The 19,780-nt window shown below is 51.5% G+C and overlaps 1 protein-coding gene across 1 annotated transcript in view; it reads right to left on the reverse strand.

Annotated features, from left to right (window-relative positions):
* The window catches only part of STK10 (serine/threonine kinase 10), a 122,627-nt gene that overhangs the window by 82,264 nt on the left and 20,583 nt on the right, over window positions 1-19,780 (reverse strand). The window contains exon 2 of the mRNA NM_001192627.1: window positions 14,759-14,923. Within this exon, the coding sequence (NP_001179556.1) occupies window positions 14,759-14,923 (165 nt within the window). The remainder of the gene's footprint in view (window positions 1-14,758; window positions 14,924-19,780) is intronic.

The raw sequence follows: 19,780 nt of genomic DNA on the forward strand, positions 1-19,780 counted from the left end.
AGGGGCCAAGATGTCACAGCCCAGATAAGAGCAGGCTTGAACCACCCACGGGGTTTCGGACATTACCAACATGTACAGCCCGCAGGCAGCAGGACCAAGCCTGACCATCCTCAAGAGACAACTGAGGCATGCTCAAGCCATGCCCTGGAGACCGCACGGCGCTCGAGGCCTGGCTCTCCTCCTTTCCCTGGCCCTCCCCAAGGCCAGCAGGAGCTCTGGGTACACAGAGATGCTCAATGATTAAATGTTGACAACACTCCTGCAACCAAAAGTAAATACAATTAAAGGGCAACTCTCTCCACTGTTCCTGCCTGGAGAGTTCTATGGACAGAGGATCCTGGAGGGCTACGGTCCACGGGGTCACAGAGTCAGACACGACTGAGCACACCTCTTGTGTAGGTCTGGACAGTCCCAGACCTCCCCTGTCCTGTGACTGTGCTATCCAAACCCCTTTCCTGCTTTGAGCCTTAGTTTCCCCACCTGGAAACTGAAGCCTCTAACAGCTGAAAGGTCATTTGCAACACTGACATTTGAGGGTCCAAGGTGACGGACATCACTTAATCATTAAATATTATTATATTTAATATTTATAAAAGTTCATTCACATCATACATTATAAGAGTCTGGACCTGATTTGTGGACAGTGTTTGCTGAATGAATTTATGAAGAACGAAGAAATATGAATGAAACATTTCAGTGGCCTTCAGATGCCCAGAAATCAGGGCAAAACTGCCAAAAAGATGACTCACACAGCTGATTCTGCAAAGAAAGCAAGCCAGTCCCTCCCTCTGCTGCTGCCCAAGAGAACAGAGATAATGACTGCCATTATTGAGTGCCTAAGGCATACCAGGCACTGTGCTGAGCATTATACAAGCATTCCTTTACTTACTTCTATAAGGAATTCTATTTCTCTCTGTTTTACAGATGCGGAAACTGAGGTTTGATGGGGAAAGAGCCTCCCCAAAGCCACTAACCTCCTAAGTCCACAGAACGAGGGTAGAAACCCAGGTCTGTCCGACTCCCAAGGTCCAAAGATAGCCGAAATGTACAGCCAAAGGCAAGCCTGTTCCCCTCTCGAGACTTGCTTCTTCTTGGGGAAGAGGGGTGGGTGCTGCCTCTTCACCCCTTCTTTCCCAGGTCTCCCTGCCCTGAGAGGCACAGGGACACCCCACCAGCACAGAAGACAGAGGCTCTGTTTACTCAACAGAGACCTGTAGAAAGAAGGTCCCCGAAACACAACAGTGAACCCAAAAATGTCTCCAGCTTCTCAGCAGCTGGTCCCTGGAGTTGGAGTCCGGAATCTCCACACCTCCGAGCTCCAGGCCATACAATGCAGCCATTGAGAGGGGTGGCCCACACCCACAAGGCCTCCCGGAGCACGGGGCCTTGCTCCTCTGCCCCCAGCCGCACCCACCACGTTCACAGAGACTCGAGGAAGGAATTCGGGTTCCCCTTGAGACTAGCAACTGAGTGATCCCTGGCAAGAAGGAAGAGCACAGGGGATGACCTTGGGGTTCCTAAGGAGTGTGTGTGGGGGTTCCTGTCAATGCAAGGGGGAACCCCTAAGCACACCCCCCGGGTCGGGGTGGGAATTACTAGATGAGATAACCGAGACAGCGCCAAGTGTACCGGCCCCAGCCCCGGGGCACCCCTGGGATAGAACTGAGGTGATGCAAATTGGGGGTGCCTAAGTCCTTCTGGCACTGTCTGGCCCAGAAGTCAGGAGCACCGACTTCAGAGTCACGTCCTCTGAGCTTGAGTGCAAACGCTGCCACTGTGTCTTCAGGCGACATGCTTCACCTCTCTGAGCCTCTAACAGTATGTGCTCCCCTGTAAATGGGGACACGTTCTCACCGTGATGGAGTCGTGGGAGAGTAAGTGAGCTGGCACATGCGAGAACAACAAGCACCAGGCCTGGCAGCTAGCAGAGCACAACAGACGACAGTCACCATCATCACGGGGACGACTACCACCATTGCCACGCATCACACCAGGAAATCAGGGCTGCGACCAGACTCCAGGCAGACATGAACTGGAGTTTCAGCCCCCAGGGGAGACACAAACAGATCTCTGTCTACACAGATATTTTTGATCTCTTGACCATCTGTCCAGCCATCATTCCCGAAAACCAGGGGTGGCAGGGCTCCTGCCGCCAAAAAGAGGAGTAGTCCAGGGCCGTGCCCCTCAGAAAATGGACTCACAACCCACACGACCAGGAAATCAGGGTCACCCGAAGCACAGATACACCTCTGGGAGGCCTGCCTGCCTGGTAGGACATACATTCTTCAACTAAAATCATTTGAGATTTGTGGCATGTGAGACAGTCCTCAAGGGGCAAGCAGAACTGAAACCAAGGGGAGCGGGGTGGTGAGGTGGGCACGGCAGGCAGAGACGGGGCTGAGCGGCTCACAGCCAGGGAGACAGCACAGGCTGGGCGTCCATGGTGAGGTGGGCACGGCAGGCAGAGACGGGGCTGAGATGCTCACAGGCAGGGAAACAGCACAGGCTGGGCGTCCATGGTGAGGTGGGCACGGCAGGCAGAGACAGGGCGGAGCTGATCACAGGCAGGGAGACAGCACAGGGTGGGCATCCATGTTCTATTACATCCCCAGGGCAACCCCCAGATCATCACCAAGGAACAAAAACCTGAGTAAATAAGGTGAGCCCAGGGTTTCGACCCTGGAGTCAGACACGCATGCATGCTCAGTCACTCAGTCATGCCCGACCCTGTGACCCCATGACTAGCCCGCCAGGCTCTTCCGTCCATGGTTCCCAGGCATACCTGGGTTCTAATTCTGGCCCTGATGCTAACTAACCCTGAACAAGGAATGACCTTGGAACAAGTAAGCGTAGAGCTCCGACCCTCAGTTGGAACTATAGCATCTGCCACCTGGGGAGTGAACAAATGGGAAGAGTTGGGGAAAGCCCAGGGCTCGGGACCTGGCTCTCGGTGAGCGTGCTCCAACCAGTAACAGCGGAGGCTAGACACACGTGGGAAACTGGCGTGACCAGCCCGCTCGCAGAGACAAGGCCCCAGCGCCAGCAGCTGCCCCAGGAAAAGGCGAAGGAACAGTCTGAGAGCAGCAGAGAGCAGAGCAACGACCCTGGGTGCCCTGGGCAAGTCCAGGCATCTATCCGGCTACACACTCTACAATTTTATTTTTTTGTCTGCCTCCCCACCCCCACCCCACTGCCCCACAGAATGTGAATCCCTGAAGGGCAGAGCTTTGTGTCTGTGCCCTTAAAGCTGCCTGGCACACAGCTGATACTCTGGAAACATTTGTTGGTGAACAAATAAACGCATGAGTGAGTCAGTGACTGAACAAGTGAATGAATGAACAGTGGCTGCCCCAGCTGCTGCTGTGGGGGGAGGGGGGCAGTCACATGGGAGCATGGATGCAGAATACCAGACACAGGTAGGAGTTACTGCGATGGGGACACAGAGGCTCTGCCACGGCAGCAAGCACTGAAGGTCCCATCAGTGAGGACCCAGGTCTAAGGGCTCCAGAGACAGAGACTGGTGCGGGCACAGCCAGGAAGGAAGAAGCAGCCCCCGGGATCCAAGGAAGACATAAGACTGCCTGCCAGCCTCCGGCTCGTCCCTCTGCTTCCCTACTTCCCACGCAGGCCTGCGGTTACCTACTCGCATCAGGGCCAGGCTGGGTTAAAGGCAGCGAGGCTGCCTGGGCAGAGGTGGCGGCGGCGGCAGCAGGTGGCTGCCTATGGGCGACCGCGCTCAGCCCAGCTCATAGATGCCATCGGGAGTATAAGCCCCTGTGGCTGGAGCTGCCGAACCTTCCAGTCAAGCCAGACACTTGGATTCTCACGCGAAAAACGCCATTTACAAAGGGTCACACTTCTGCAGAACTCTAGAGAAAGCCTGCCTTCGGTACAGCCTGTGGGCCAGGTCTGCACGTTTAACTGCCATCTAGACTTTGAACAACAGACATGACCTGTCTGCTGGGTGCCTGGCATGGGGCTCCTACTGTCTTGCCAGCTGGGACATACTGGGTTTCTAGCAAAGCCAACAGCATCGAGATCAGCGTCATCACCCTTAATGTCCAGATGGGGAAACTGAGGCTCAGAGACATAGCTGGGTCACACAACAGCACACAGGCAGCCAGGCTCCAGCCCACGTCTGGCTGACTCGGAGGCCGCTGCCTGATGGGCCGAGGGCAGGGAGGGTGTGTGTGAGGCTGGGGCAGGGCAGTGAGCAGTGAGCGGTGGGAGGGGCACAAAGGAGTGCCCCGGAGGGCATGACGCCTGGCTGATGGCTCAGGGGGTGAACTAAGTGCTTGGGAATGTGACAGGCAGATCCCCGGACCACAGAGTCACCTTTGTGCCTGTGAATGTGACCCAGAGACCCCAGCCCAGCCATTGCAACAGCAAGATTCCAGACAAAACCCCATGTTACTCCAGCCTGGCCGTCCACAGCTACTCGGTTCTACCTGCTCAGGGCTGAGGGTACACTGAGCCAAGGTAGAAGCTGGAGGGATTCCAAAGCCACAGGCCCCTCCCCACCAGACACTGCCAAGAAATGCTCTGCAGGAAAAGAGCTCCTCAAGCGGAGGGGGGCGCAGGCTGTGTCCTCTGAGCAGTTCCCATTGGTTCCCAGGGCTGGTACCTGGGGTGCGGGGGCACCGCAGCAGTGGGAGTCTGGCTGATCTGGGTTGGAACCTGGCTGGGAGCCCTGAGCCAATCTCTCTCTCTCTCTCTCTCTCTCGCTCTCTCTCGCTCTCACCCTCAGTCTTCACACCCGTAAAATGGGTTGACGACATCGCAATCCCATATAAATGTGAGGATTTGGCAAGTTAATCACGACAGGGCCCAGCGCACGGAGGAAGTGTCCAGCAAAGGCCCGCTCTCTGTGCTCTTTTGCTGATCCCTCCCTCTCACCTCCACCCCCTGCCTCCTGCCTCCCTGCCTAGGCCGCAGAAGTGGTAAGGAGCGACAGCAGGCTTGCCCGGTGGGCTCAAGTGCCCACAGGCTCTCAAGCGCTCTGTGCTTCGCCGCTCGGTGGTGTCCGACTCTTTGAGTCCCCATGGACAGTAGTACTTTATGGAGTGCCATTACGATCACGTGTGTCCCCAAAGTGGACGCCCCTACAGGCCTGATGCAGAAGGACACAGAGGTCGGCAACCGCCGGGGAATGCCAGGAGCACCAGGATCCCATGGGAAGAGGTGCTGCCCTCAATTCTGCCGAGAAGCGACACCACAGGGCACCAAGCTGACCACAAACATGGAACTCAGACTTCAGAGATAACTGGGCAAGGGCAAAATGAGCCGACTCAGGCCAAAGGGCCTCCTTGAGATCACCCCTTCCGAGCCCCGGGCGCTGCGGGCCAGGAAGGAGGGGCAGGGAAGGGACGGTGCCTCTGAGGGTCACAGAGAGCTGGGCCCAGACCCGGGATCTCAGGTCTGACTCAGCCCTGCGCCCTTTGACTGCACTGGGCAGCTCTCTACACGCATGCCGCGCTGCTAGTGACTTTCTCGTGCCACATTCTCTTTACAGCTCTTGGATTATTTTAAGGCCAGATATGCAATCTCTGTTGGTGACCAACGGCTAGCCTCAGAGCCCAAGGCAACAAGCCACAGAGACCCTGGCCGGGGACACAAGGTCACGTGAACATGTGTGGCCAGCGGGCCCCTCCCACCCACACCCTGCTCTGTGACCCGGGTCTGCACTTCCTCTCGGGAGGAGGCTCACTTTCAGACAAGCGGTCACATTCTGGAAAGCCTGCAGTCACTCCTTCAGACTCACCCGCACACACAACTTGGTGTACACGCACAGGAAGTTCACATATGCCTCACAAGCCTATTTTTGGATTCCTTACACCAGGAGCCCTGGTTTAAACACCACCAGATCTGGGAAGCTCAGTTATGGGCAAAGCAGCCCTGATTCTATGAAAAAACAGTCATCTTGCACAATTTTCTGGGAAAACACAGTCCTCTTAGTTATCTGTACTTTCCTCATTTGATAGAGACAGACGATGAGAAATAGACCCTCTCACTTCTACTTTAAGAAAAATAGTGACAGATACAGAGAACAGACTTACAGTTGCCAAGGTGGAGGGGGCCTGGGGAAGAAGGATTGGGGGTTTGGAATTAGCAGATGTGAACTATCACACACAGGATGGACACAAACAACAAGGTCCTACCGGACAGCACAGGGGACTGTTAGTCAGTCAACACCCTGCGCTGAACCACAATGGGAGAGAGCATGGGAAAGACTGCATATATATACTACCCTACGCTAAACCGCAATGGGAGAGAGCGTGAGAAAGACTGCATATATATACTACCCAGTCGTTCTGTACAGAAGAAATTAACACAACATTGTAAATCAGCTGCAGTTCGATCATTTTTTTAAAAAAAGAAAGAAAACCAGTGGTGTGTGCCAGTGACAAACACCCCCCGGGCTCAGCATTGGGGGACATTAGGGAGTAGTGAGGTCTGAGGCTAATTAGAGAGCAAATCTCCCCCTGACGGGCCATTGCTGCCCAGCCGCAGGCAACTGCGGCCACATCTGCTGGTTGTTCTAAAAAAAAAAAAAGTCCAAAGGCCAACAAAATGCTAGCCACAAATTTCTAAAACCATCTTGTGTGCCAAACAAAATCTGCGTGGATCTGTTCTAGCCCGACATCCTCAGTTTGTGACCAAGCTCACAGCCCGACTGGCTCCTCCCAGCAACACAAGAGGCTGTGAGCAGGAGAGAGACAGTCCTCGACCGAGGGCGATGTGGTCCCCAGGGGACATCTGGCAACACAGAGGCCGCACACGTGTGCCCAGTCGTGTCCGACTATTATGACCCCATGGACTGTAACCCGCCAGGCTCCTCTGTCCATGGGGTTCTCCAGGCAAGGATACTGGAGTGGGTAGCCATTCCCTTCTCCAGGGGATCTTCCCGATCCAGGGATCAAACCCAGGTCTCCAGCACTTCCGGCAGATACCATCTAAGCCACCAGGGATAGAGACAGAGACATAGCTAAGCACCCTACAACATACAGGGCAGCTCCCCCTACACAGAAAATGATCCAAACCCTGATGCAGACCAGACAGAGTCCAAAAGGCCTGGAAGTTCCTCTGGGGAACATGACTGGAGTGGTGGGAAGCTTGCCCCTCCAGCCTAGGGCAGCTGCTGCTTTCTCTGTGGTTCCATTAGATTTCAACAGAGGGCTCCACAGCCAAAGATGCTAGGAAAGCGCAGGTGGAGATGATGCAAGTTGAGACATGAGCTGGGGTAACAAAACCACTGGCCTCCAGGTGGTGGCCCCCAGGGAGAGGTGGGTCCAAACCCAGTCTCTGTCCCGCAAGTGTTTCTGGACAAGCTGGGCCACCTCAGTAGTAAGAGGAACACCCCAACCTCTGGCCTTTTGGGCTTGGCCAGGCCCAAATGCACCAGCCAGACAGCGCCCAGGCCTGGGGCGTGTCCTCAAGTGGAGGTCCTGAGACTGGGGCACCGCACGGCCCTGGGGGAGAGAAGTCCCTCCCCTGCTCACCCTCCCTTCTGAGCCCAGTCACTGCTGGACACCGAAGAGGCCCACGGAGACAGCATCCCTTCTAACGTGGAGTGCAGGGCCAGGGTGGCAGGCTTTGGCAGGCAAAGGGATTGGGCCAGAATGGAGCAAACTGGTTTATTTTCCTTTATTTCTATTTATGGCAAGTGGGCCCTAGTTTTCCATTCAGGGTAGTGAGATGAAAGTTTCTTTTTCAATAAATATATTTAACTTCTAAAAAGTGAGTCACCTTAAACAAATACTAACTATTCCAGAGGTAGCAGAATGAATGAGGTTTAGGAGAGGCAGCCCTACCAAGAGTGTTACTACAGCTCTTTAAGTCTGAGAATGACAAGGTCATCCCTGGGGGAAGTGGGGTGGGGAAATCCAGGAAGGCTCCCCGACTGTGGAGGCCTTCCATGCTAAGCAAGAGTCACTGCTTTCTCTGGTGGTCAGCAAGGAGCTTCCTGGGCTGATAAACGTGTGCAAAACTTTCTGCCCAGACAAAACTGGAGGGCAGAGGGGCTTCTGAACGTGACCTGTGCCAGTCTTCAGGAGTGGAGGCCAGCCCTGCCGTGTGCACACGAAAGGCCTTTCCTCCCCCTGTGCAGATTTCATCATCCACCCTGACATCGCTTTTCATCCTGTTGGCCAGCGGCACGATAAAGCCTCAGCAAGGTTCACTGAGTAAAAGACAGAAAAGCCAGAAGAGAAGAGGCTTCCAGAAACCCAGTATGAAGACGTAGTGGGAATGGAAAGAACCATGAGAGGAGGGCAGAGAGTCAAGGGCATTAATAAGCACCCACTCCGGGCCAGACACCGCTGCCTGTGCCCAACCTGCATACCTCACTCAATCCTTACAATGGGCTAGGCTTTGTTATCAGCATTCCCGTCTTAGCGGTAAAGAGCTAGAGACTCAGCAGTCAGCTAAGATCGCAACTGGCGCTTCAAGCCAGGACTGGTCCCCACTTCCTCCACCGCAGGGCAGCGAAGAGGACGATGCATGAGATACACGTGCAGAAGAATCAACCAATCGAAGACTCAGACTAATTAATCCCACTGATGGCTGAGGAAGAGGGCAGCCCTGGCCTGCCTGAAACCGCTGCCCCGTGGAGGCCTCCCGACACCCACAATAAGACCACAACCCTTACCTGCCTGTCCTCATCTCCTAGCACCCCACCCCAACCCAGGCACAGTGGCCCCTCGCCCCCTCTAAACGTGATAAGCACACTCACCTCAGGGGCCCTTGCTGACCCCTGGATCCTCCCTCAACTGGGTCCTTCTCGGACAGGCCTCCCGCTGACCATGCATGAAAGGCGGCTTGCCCTGTTCCAAGTCACACCTCTGATTTCATATCCATCATGGTCCTTATGGTTACCTGAATTATGTATTTATGTGCTTATTGGCTGACTTCCTCACCAGACTGTAAGCTCCTTGAGCACAAGAACTGTATCTCTTGTTCACCACTGAATCCCCAGCCTGCAGAACAGGGCCTGGCACACAGCAGGTGCTTAGCAATGTGCTCAAGGCCAGAGAGAATCTGGTCTCCTTTCATGTGGGTCTCTGGCTCTCTTCCTTTGCCATCGTCCAGCCACAACTTTTGTCTGGTCCTTTACAGGCTCCACTGGGTCCTGTCTCAGGGCGTCTGAGAATACTTCCTATTCTCTCTACCTGGAAATTTCTGCTCTCTAAATTTCTGCAGGTCTGCCCTGCAGCCTGTCTTTGGGGCCTCAGCTAAAAGGTCACCTCGTGAGAAAGGCCTTCCTTATCTATCCCATTTGAAGCATCTGTCCCTGACCTGCCTGCCCCCCTCCCACCAAGAACTTCCATCACATTTCCCAGTCTATTTTTCTTTCACACACTTATCACTTGCTGAAGTCCTCTCGTTTACTTCTTTATCTGCTTCCATATTGTCTGCTTCTACCACCAGACTCTGAGCCCAGTGAGGCCAGGGATATGGCTGGTCTTGATCATTTCCGTATCCTCCGGGGGGATCAGGACTGGGCACAAGGAAGGAATTCAACAGACACTTGTTTACACGAATAAATGGAGAACCCTGTGATCTGACAGGGCTGCAGGCTTAATTCCTCCAAGATGACCCAAGCTTCTAGAGACAAGAGCCAGAGTCCCATGGTGAACAGGTAAGATCTCGACAGCAGATTTGCTGTCCTGTAGAAAGGCTGAGAGAAACCCAGGCTCAGAAACCAATGAGGAGCTTTCAGAATCGTCACAGCTTGCCACGCAGGACTTTGCAGGCACCTTTACTTCCTGGCCAGATTCTGCACAAGAAAAGCTTCCATCCTGCAAGCGACTGAAAGCTACAGAATTGTTTTGGCCAAAAACAAGGGCAACATCGCCCCGAGGCTACGCTCTGGGGGCTGCAGGTACTCAACTGCCTTCACTCTCCCTAGGGCAGACCCCACAAGGGGAGGGGCGCCTGCCTGGACCTCCACTCCTGCCTCTGCTCTGGATCAGCACTGGGGGAGCCTGAAGGGTCCTGCCTACCAGAGGAGGGAGATACCAGGACCGACATCAGCACTAAAATGAGACGGTAGGATGAGCCACCACAAAGGAGCAGAGAGAAGAGGAAGAGGAGGTGCGCTCCACCGAGAGGTGCCTGGGAGAACAGTGTGGAAGGAAAGGTCCTGCTGACTCTGCAGATGACACTGTGGAGGGCTGCCTGGAGGAAGGCACGAGATGCAAAGACCTGGAGGTGCCACCGACAAGCAGCCCGAACGGCTGCAGGGGGAGGCCTGGGAAGATGCTGGCAGACTATAATTAGCCTACGTTCCAGGTAATGGGTTTGGAATATATTCTGGAGAACTGTGGAAGGGCTTTTCAAAGGGCAGTGTGACATGAGCAGGGTCTCTCATCCACAGTATCTGATGTCTGTATGTCTGGCCTTGTAACTAATTCACTGTGTGACTTTAGTTGAAATTCCAACACCTGATTTGAAGAACTGACTCATTGGAAAAGACACTGATGCTGGGAAAGATTGAAGGTGGGATGAGAAGGGGATGAGAGAGGATGAGATGGATGGATGGCATCACCAACTCAATGGACATGAGCTTGAGTAAACACCAAAAAGCTGAGTAAATACCAAAAAAGGAAACACCAAAAAGTTGGTGCACCTTTAACCTAGTATTTGAGAAGGAGACTCCTCTCTTCCATACTTCCATCCATGCTGCCCTTCAGACTGCCCTTCCTTCCCTTACCCCTTGGAGAACTCCTATGCATTCTTTAAGATCCGGTTCAAATGTTCCTTCCTCTAAACCCTTTTCTGACCAATGATGCTCCCCTCTCACATCCTTGGACTTCTGGCCTAGTCCATTCTAACCATTTCCTGGTCAGCCTGGGTGCTCTCACTCTTGCCCCCTCAAACCTGATTTCTTTCTAAATGTGTGTCTCTCCCCCATGAGACTGCCGCTGGGTCCCTATTACCTTCAGCAATGGTTCTCAAACGTCAACAAGCATCAGAGTCACCTGGAAGGCTCCTTAAACAGATAGCAGGGCCCCTTCCCAGAGTTTCTGATTCAGCAGCTCTGAGCTGGGACCTAATATTCAGCATTTCTAACAAGGTCCGTGGTGCTGCTGTTACTACTGGTCTGAAAGGCTGTACTTTGAGAACCGCTGATCTAAAAGACCAAGTGTAAACCTTCACCTTGGCATTCAAGGCCCTCCACGACCCTGCCTCCAACGACCGCCCTCATTTTTTACGACATGCTGGTAGACTCACCAATCCTAGTATACCCAGGATCCCAACATGTCCCAGCTCTCCCACCTCCACACCTTGGCCCAGGCTGACACTGCTTGAAATCCTCTGCCCTTCTCGATCCACCCGGTGCCAGGGCCACCTGCCTTGATTTCACAATGTCTAAAACCCAAATCAAAAATGAGAGATAACACCTTTAAAGGTCTCAGTTCAGTGCAGTCACTCAATCGTGTCCGACTCTTTGCGACCCCATGAATTGCAGCACTCCAGGCCTCCCTGTCCATCACCAACTCCTGGAGTTCACTCGGATTCATGTCCATCGAGTCAGTGATGCCATCCAGCCATCTCATCCTCTGTCGTCCCCTTCTCCTCCTGCCCCCAATCGCTCCCAGCATCAGTCTTTTCCAATGAGTCAACTCTTCGCATGAGGTGGCCAAAATACTGGAGTTTCAGCTTTGGCATCATTCCTTCCAAAGAAATCCCAGGGCTGATCTCCTTCAGAATGGACTGGTTGGATCTCCTTGCAGTCCAAGGGACTCTCAAGAGTCTTCTCCAACACCACAGTTCAAAAGCATCAATTTTTCGGCACTCAGCCTTCTTCACAGTCCAATTCTCACATCCATACATGACCACTGGAAAAACCATAGCCTTGACTAGATGGACCTTTGTTGGCAAAGTAATGTCTCTGCTTTTCAATGTGCTTAAAGGTCTACAAAGTAACAAATGTAGGCTGTGGGGGCAGCTACAGAAGAGGGGGGTGAGAAATGATTTTGGCCACAGCAGCAGCCCTGGATAAGAAAGTACCAGCCTAAAGTGACAACCTTGGGACAGAAAATTCTAGTGTATCTATTTAACCAACTTCACCTCAGTCACTGTCCAGTTACAAACTGTCCTTTTCCTCCTGCGGGTTTTCTAACTCTGCCACTCTCCAGCTGTGTGGTGTGGCAGGGGAGGCGGGAGCCTGACTTAGCATCTTCCTCTCTCACTTTCGTCTGTAAGATGAAGATAAAGCAACAGCCTCAAAGAATATGATTAAATGACATAATGTGAGTCAAATGCACACAAAAGGCCCAGCACACAGTGAGTCTCCAATAAATATTAGCTGCTGTTGGCATCATCTCTCGACTTGGAAAAGCGATGAACTTGGTAAACAGCCACAAACAATAATGGGAACAGATAGATAACAGATGTTCTCCTCAACGCGTACGTCATGAGCAGTCCAATGAAGGCTGGCGGGATGCAGAGCTGGATGCAGAGCTGGACGGGCGTGTGTGTTGTGGGTAGGTGGTGAGATGGAAAAACTCAATTGTATGGTATCAAAAGTAGCTCTGTGAGACCAGTATGGCGATAGATTTAAAAATCTTAAAAATTCTCCGAAAGAGATTCTCAAGCAAGAACATAAAAATTCAAAGCTGTCCATCACAGAGTTGTTTATAACAGCGATAAAAAACAAGAGCAACGGCCTAACTGCTTAATAGTCAGAAGATGGAATTCTACAGAAAAAGAAAAGAGGGAGACGCAGGTGTTTCCCTAAAACATGAAAAGTCGTTCTTAATATATCTTAAACGAAAAGAGTAAGAGTGAAGTAGCAAGTCTGGTATAAGTTCATCTTTAAAAAAAAAAAACCTGTGTGTAGATACAGAAAAAGTCTAGAAAATTTTATTATATTATTAAAAATGATTATCTTTGGTACAAAGATTCAGGTAACATTAATCTTTTGCTTTTCTGTATACTCCCATTTTTCTGATAACCATTGTATTTAAAATTTTAATTTCTTAAAAGAATAAAAACTTTCTAAAAAGCAGCTCCATGAATCAAGACAGAAGAAACACATCGGTGTCAGCTGTGTGACCATGAGCAAGCAGCCTGCTTCTCTGTGCCTCTGTTGCCTCCTTTTTGGAAAAGGGTGACCAGTCTCCCTGCCTGGGTCACCTTCCAAGGTGCCAGAGACAGTGAATGAGGAAGGGCTTTGAAATCTTCAGCTGATAGGCAGGTGATGGTGGTTTTATTGCCCCCAGTGATAACTAGAAGACTCCCCAAGGAGATGCTCAGAGAAGCAGAGCAGCCGGCCTCAGCTGGCGGGCAACCAGTTTAGTGGACAAAGGTGTGGGCCGGGTAGATGGCCAAGTTTCTCCTCCCCCTCGGACACTGGCTTTGCTCATTTCTCTGAAATGAGAGGGATGAACTTTGACAGTGGTTTCTAAACCACTCCTTTGGTTTTCTTAAATAACAGGATCCCTTTTGCAAATGAAACACAGATTTCCCCATTAAGCATCAGTAGCTCTGTTCCTAAAAAGCAGGCATTCTGACTCCAAGACTCAACTTGGTGTCTATTTCCCATTATTTCAAATGGGAAAAACTATAAAGTATGACACAGCAACTCAGACTGCCCAATAATTTCCTAAAATGTATCTAACACATAATGACACTCTCCCTATACATGATAAACTATCGTGACAGGAGGTCCAATGCTTAAAACAGCCCCTCCTGGGAATTCCCTGGTGGTCCAGTGGTCAAGACTCAGTATTGTCACTGCATTGGCCCAGGTTTCATGCTTGATTGGGGAAGTAAGATCCCACAAGATGTGCAACCAAAAAAAAAAAAAATCCCCTCCTGACCACCAAATCATTACGGACAACCAGTAACTGTGGTGCCGTGAATCTGGACTGCTCACGCAGGTCTGGTTCACTCCCAGAGGCCCAGCCCCTCTGACACTTGCTCCCTTTGCAAACCATCTACCAGTGAGTCTGACAGCTTTCCAATTGCATCTATTAATTCATGAGATTTCCTGCACACCATTTCGTTACAAATGTTCGGCTGAGTTTGGGAGACATGAATATGATGTTTGATGGGTACGATACTGGCTGAAAATGCAGTATGGAAACACGTAGCTTCTAGGAAGTTTGGGTTTTATAAAGTGAGAGGCTGGAAGAATGTCCATGGGGGAGCCATTCTGCAGGGCAGGCTCTGAAAACCAGGGCACCCCAGAATTCCTCCAAGGGGGATGCTGAGTTGGGAAGGCGGGGCTTTGATGCATCTGCACTGTGCATCTTAAAATACGAGGTTGCAGCCAGAGAGTGGAGGCTATTACAGGGCCCCCTTTAGTGCTGCCATTGAAAGGAAGCCCCCTGGAGCAGCTGCCACAGTGGCAGTAACGATGCCACCAGAACAGATAATAAAATAGCTCACACTCAGTGAGCTCTGACATGGGCCAGCTATTCTTCCAAGCATGAATTAGCTCATTTCATCTCCAAAACAACTCAGTGCGCTAGGTACTGGCATCATCCCCATCTTACAGCTGGGGAAACTGAGGCAAGAAGTTAATAACTTGCCTACGGTTATCCAAGCACAGCTGCGATTTGAGGCCAGGCAGTAGAGCTTCTGAATTCCTTTCTGCTCCATAGCACTACACTCAGCCCCGAAGTGGAGACGCTCTGCAGAAAGGGGAGCACACTTTACCATGCCCCCAAAGCAGAAGTGGAGAAAGAGCCGCAGCCCTCAGAACCGCGCAGGGCCCGGTGGCATCGCCATGGGGCCGAGGCAGCCTTACCCACAGCTTCCCGTCATAGTAGTAGGCGCCTAGGAGCTTCACGATGTAGGGGTGGTCGCAGGTGGCCAGGATCTCGATCTCCACGATGTAGTCTTCCAGCTCCTCCTCGCTGTTGGTCTCGATTACTTTGGCCGCGGCCAGGGCACCCGTCTCCTTGTTCTTGGCCTGAAAAGCGGAGACACAGAAGGTCAGCAGGCCTGGTCGGCAGGAAGCTGACCCCTGGGGCTAGCTCAGAGAGGCCGCGCTGGGGGGACACAGGCCGGATGTCCAGATGCAAATAAGGGGCCGAAGCAGAAGGTCCGCTGCTCTGAACAATGGGCCAGTGCTCACTCCTGAAGTCAGCACAGTGGGCATGTGAGACAAACAATGGTCTATGGTTAGTAACAAAAATTTTAAGTACAAGACACCTGTACTATGGGATAAATAAAAATACTAGAACAGCATAGATCTACAAACAGCTTGGAAAGATTCCTGGCTGTTCTATAAAAGACCCAAGTCACTGAAAAATAAAAAGTGGTATGATGCTTTTTATATTAAAAAAAATGGAAAACTACTTTTTCATAAATGCTCACACATGAAGTGTAAATGCATGGAAAACTCTGGAAAGATACTGCCTGACAGCAGGCTGGAGAGGAGCCTGAAATAGGGACAGAGACAAAGGACACTTTTACTCTCCCTGTATTGCTTTAAAGTGTTAAAAGAATGTTTTGAGTATTTATTTGCATTATGTCACATATATTAAAAGCAAAATTAAAAGAGTTTTTCGTGGATGCACTTCACCTGGTCCTAAAAAGGGTTTCTTATTTGATGAAAAAGAGAGTGAGAGAATTTCAGATCTACAAGGATAGATATAATTCTCTAAAAATGGAAAATAAGTGTTGAGGACTTGGAAGAATTGGTACCTCTGTGCACTGCTAGTGGACAGAAAAGCGGTACAGCTTTTCTGGAAAAGAGCTTGGCGGTTTCTCAAAAGGTTAAACATAGAACTACCGCACAGCCAGCAGTTCCACTCCTAGGCATATTTGCAAAAGACCGGCAAGCAGGAATTTGAGCGGTCTCTGCACACCAATGTTCATAGCAGCGTTATTCACAAGAGCCAGATGGTGGAGACAGCCCAAGTGTCTGCCAGCAGATGAATGAAGCGACAAAACGGGGCACAATCAGTCCTCCTGGACCCCAAGTTCCACATCCTCAGAGTCAACCAACTCAAGATCAAAAATATTCAGGCAAAAAAATCAGAAAGCTCCAAAAAGCAAAGCTTGAATTTGCCACGTGCCTGGCAACTATTTACATATCATCTATATCATATTTACAACTATTTACATAGCATTTACATAGACTTCGGTATCAAATGTAATCTACAGATGTTTAAAGTATACAGGAGGATGTGCACAGCTTATATGGAAATACTACGCCATTGATATAAGAGACTTGAACACCCATGGATTTTGGTATCTGCGGGATTGTCCCAGAACCAGTCTTCCTGGGAGGATGATTTACACGTTCAGAGGAGTACTATTTAGTCTTAAAAAGGAAGGAAGTTCTGGCACAAGCTACAACATGGATGAATCTGGAGGACGTTATGCTAAGTAAGAAATAATACAGTCACAAAGGACAAATATCGCATAATTCCACATAAATGAGGTACCTAGAATAGTCAGTAAACTACTTTCATAGGGAAAGAAAGTAGAATAGAGGCTGCCAGGGGCTGGTTACCAGCAGGAGTGAGGAGTTAAGTGTTTAGTGGGTACCGAGTTTCTCTTGGGATGAGGCAAAAGTTCTAGAAATGGATAGAGGGGAAGGCAGCATGAACACTGTGAACAGACCTAATGCCAGTGAATTGTACAGCTAGCATCTGCTACAACAGTCTATTTTATGCTCTGCATATTTAACCACAGTTAAAACTGAGAAAGAGAGAAATAACCGTGTAAAGTAGTGCAAGCGATTTCACCCACAGTGAGCTAGTGCCCAGGAGAAGGGGCAGAGCCCAACCGGCCCCAGAAGCCTTGGGGTGGGGGGCACTTCTGGGAGTGCCCACCCACTGTACCGCTGGTCAGGGAAAAGGGGGTCCCCAGTGAGAGAGAGCACACTGTCCTCCAACACAGGCCTAAAAGCCAGCGCTCATCTGCAGCCTTTGAACAGCAGTCTGCTGGAAAGCGCATGGAAAACGGGCCACCCTAGACTTCACACCTCGGTGCTGCTCCGAGGACAGTGCCACACGGCACGTGCCTAACAGGACAGCTCCGCCACGTGAGCCGATGGAAACGCTGACAGCTGCGCCACCCAGCACCCTGCGGATGACAACGGGCACTCACGTCACCTCACATGGTAACCCATTCTACAGACTAGAGAGAGGGACAAGGCTGGAACCAGAGGGGCAGTCCCAGAATCTGAACCCAGGTCCTCTAACTTTCAGCATTCTAGCACTGCACACTCCTCTCCAAGGTCCCCGTCGCCCGCAGAACACAGAAGCCTCTGAGACCAGATGCCCTGCCCACGGTACCAGTGATGCAGACACATCCACCCCCACCCGGCCCCAAGCAGCTCAGCGGCCAGCTGGGGACACCCATCTCTGCCGTCAGCAGTGAGACAGCGTGCCTACGGGGGGTGGGCATGGAAACTGGGAGGAAGGAAGTGATGCCAATAGGCAACTTTTACGCTCATTTGTAAATTTATTCTCAGTTTAGGTAAACGTTTCCATTAACTGAGCCGCCAAGTCCGCAGGTTCCACACAGTGACGATAACGCTTTCACGTTTCTCAAGGGCCCACTCCACACGGGACACTTGTCTACACTTCGACACGTGGTCACTCATTTATCTCCTCATCCATCCTGCCAGGTAGGTGCAACTGTTACCTCGGATGAGGAGACTGAGGCAGAGCCCCAGCAACCTGGGTGACGGGGCTGAACGGGAACACAGGCAGCCCCGCTCCCAGGTCTGCACTCCTGGTGGCCACGTGGTCTAGGGAACCTTCCACGTCTGGCCCAGGAGCTCAGTTCAGGGAACGGACTTTGGTGTGGGGCCGTTCCCTGAGGCCATCGTGCATCCTAGACATCACCCTGCTCACCCAGCCCCCCCGGGTCAGGTCCTCCCCTGAACTCAGTTTTGAAAACTTGCTTGGAACGCCTTAGAAATTCATCAGTTAAGCAATCAGGCGCTCTCTCTCTCTCTCTTTCACACACACACACACACTTAACTGATGATGTGCCTGCCCCCTCATTTCTTGTACAGCTGGTTTTTTCGGTCCCCCTAGAAGACCATCAACGCATCCTTTCACAGTGCAGCACCCACGCTCCTTCTCCTGTCCAGAAGCAAAGCTAAGGCCCACCCTGCTCATTTACAGAAAAGACAGTAGAGGGCTTCACAAGCAGCTACAGCGAGAGCCAGGTGACCGAGGCAACCCCCGTGGCCAGGCCCTCCTGGTCCCCCGCCACAGCAGCACAGGGAGAGCTAAGCTAGCAAAGGCTGCCTTCATTTATCCATCTCTCACTCCTGAGAGCTGGCAAAGGAGGCTACAGTCACCTTTTCCTGGGTTTCCTTTAAAGGACTCTTCTCTCCTGCAGGTAGAAGAGACCCAGGCAGGGGCTGTTTTCCGGGAGAGCATTAAACCTGTCCTGCCCTCCACCTTGAAGGGCAGCACTGACCACAGGGTCCAGCCTCAGGTGGGGCACCAACATGGACACGGAGGAATGCCCGCCCCAGCACCTCTCTCTGATTTCACAGAGACCCAGAGCCTGCCAGGACGGGGCTGGCAACAACCATGGCACGCGAAGTGACCTGGCCAAATTAAATGCTCTAATAGCCTGATTAAGGCAGTGTCATCTGAAAAAAATGCACAGCGTGGGGGTTGTGAGCTAAGTTTTATTTGAGGCAAAATGAGGACTATAGCCCGGGAGACAGCATTTCAGACAGCCCCAAGGAGGCTGGGGGAAGGCCAGTATGTATGTGATTTTGATGAAAGAGGAGTACGTGCAATCAAGCACATATTTTTGGCAGAAGATCTCTGCTAGTCATGAAAAACTGACATCACCATGAAAGATTTTAGTGCTTTTCTAGATATGAGAAGATGCAAGATTTTACTCATAAAATTGTCTCTTGGAAACATCTACCTGAAGACCTGTTCTGCCAGTTGTTCCCAGCGCACAGAGTGCCTGGTTTCTGATCTCCACTCTGCACTCCCCCAGGGGATGCTGAAGATCAGCAGCTCATAACTGAATCCTCATAGAGGCAGAGGGCAAGTGCCAGTGTGCAGAGGGCAGCAGGAGTTTATCACCTGAAGGCCACAGATGAGTAATGATCGCTGATCATAAAACAGTTAACACCGTCTGAGCACTCACTATGTGCTGGGACAGGCCTTAAGTAGGATTTCTCACTTCATCTTCAACACAGCCCTTAGAGACAAATACCGGCATTCCCAGTGTACAGATGAGGAAACAGATTCAGAGAGTCACAGTAAATGCCTCAGGTCACACAGCAGATGGGGGGTTGAAGGGTGAATCCAAATTCCAGCCTGACTATCTCAGAGAGCCTGAGCTCTACATCACTTCTCAGCATGCCCGTCCTGGCAAGGGCCCAGTGTTCCCTACGCCACCTCCCTTTGCTAAAGACAAGCGACAACCACAGCCAATAGCAACCACTCATGGTCAGAGTGCTTGGTAGCTGCAGAGGACTAGAGAGCCAGGATTTAATCTGCCCAGGAGTGAGGTATCAGCCATCACGCCCATTTCCCAGATGAGCACACTGAGGCTCAGAGAGATATCAGGACCCACCCAGGACTGGGAGCCGCAGTGGTCTTACTCCCAGTTCAGTGTTCTTTACTACACTAGGCTGGTGGGAATCAGTTTATTCCCCATTCATTCATTCAAGCATCATTTACGGAGTGCCTATTATTTGTGAGGCACTTTTCCACTGAAGAATTTCTTCCTAAAGGTTGGAATTATTGCCCTCCCATAACATAACTCACCCTCCCCTGATCTTTCTTCAGAGGAGCCAACCCATTCTCATTCCCCATCCCCAAGCTGT

This window comes from Bos taurus, chromosome 20 (assembly GCF_002263795.3).
Source record: "Bos taurus isolate L1 Dominette 01449 registration number 42190680 breed Hereford chromosome 20, ARS-UCD2.0, whole genome shotgun sequence".
NCBI classification, from domain to species: Eukaryota; Metazoa; Chordata; class Mammalia; order Artiodactyla; family Bovidae; genus Bos; species Bos taurus.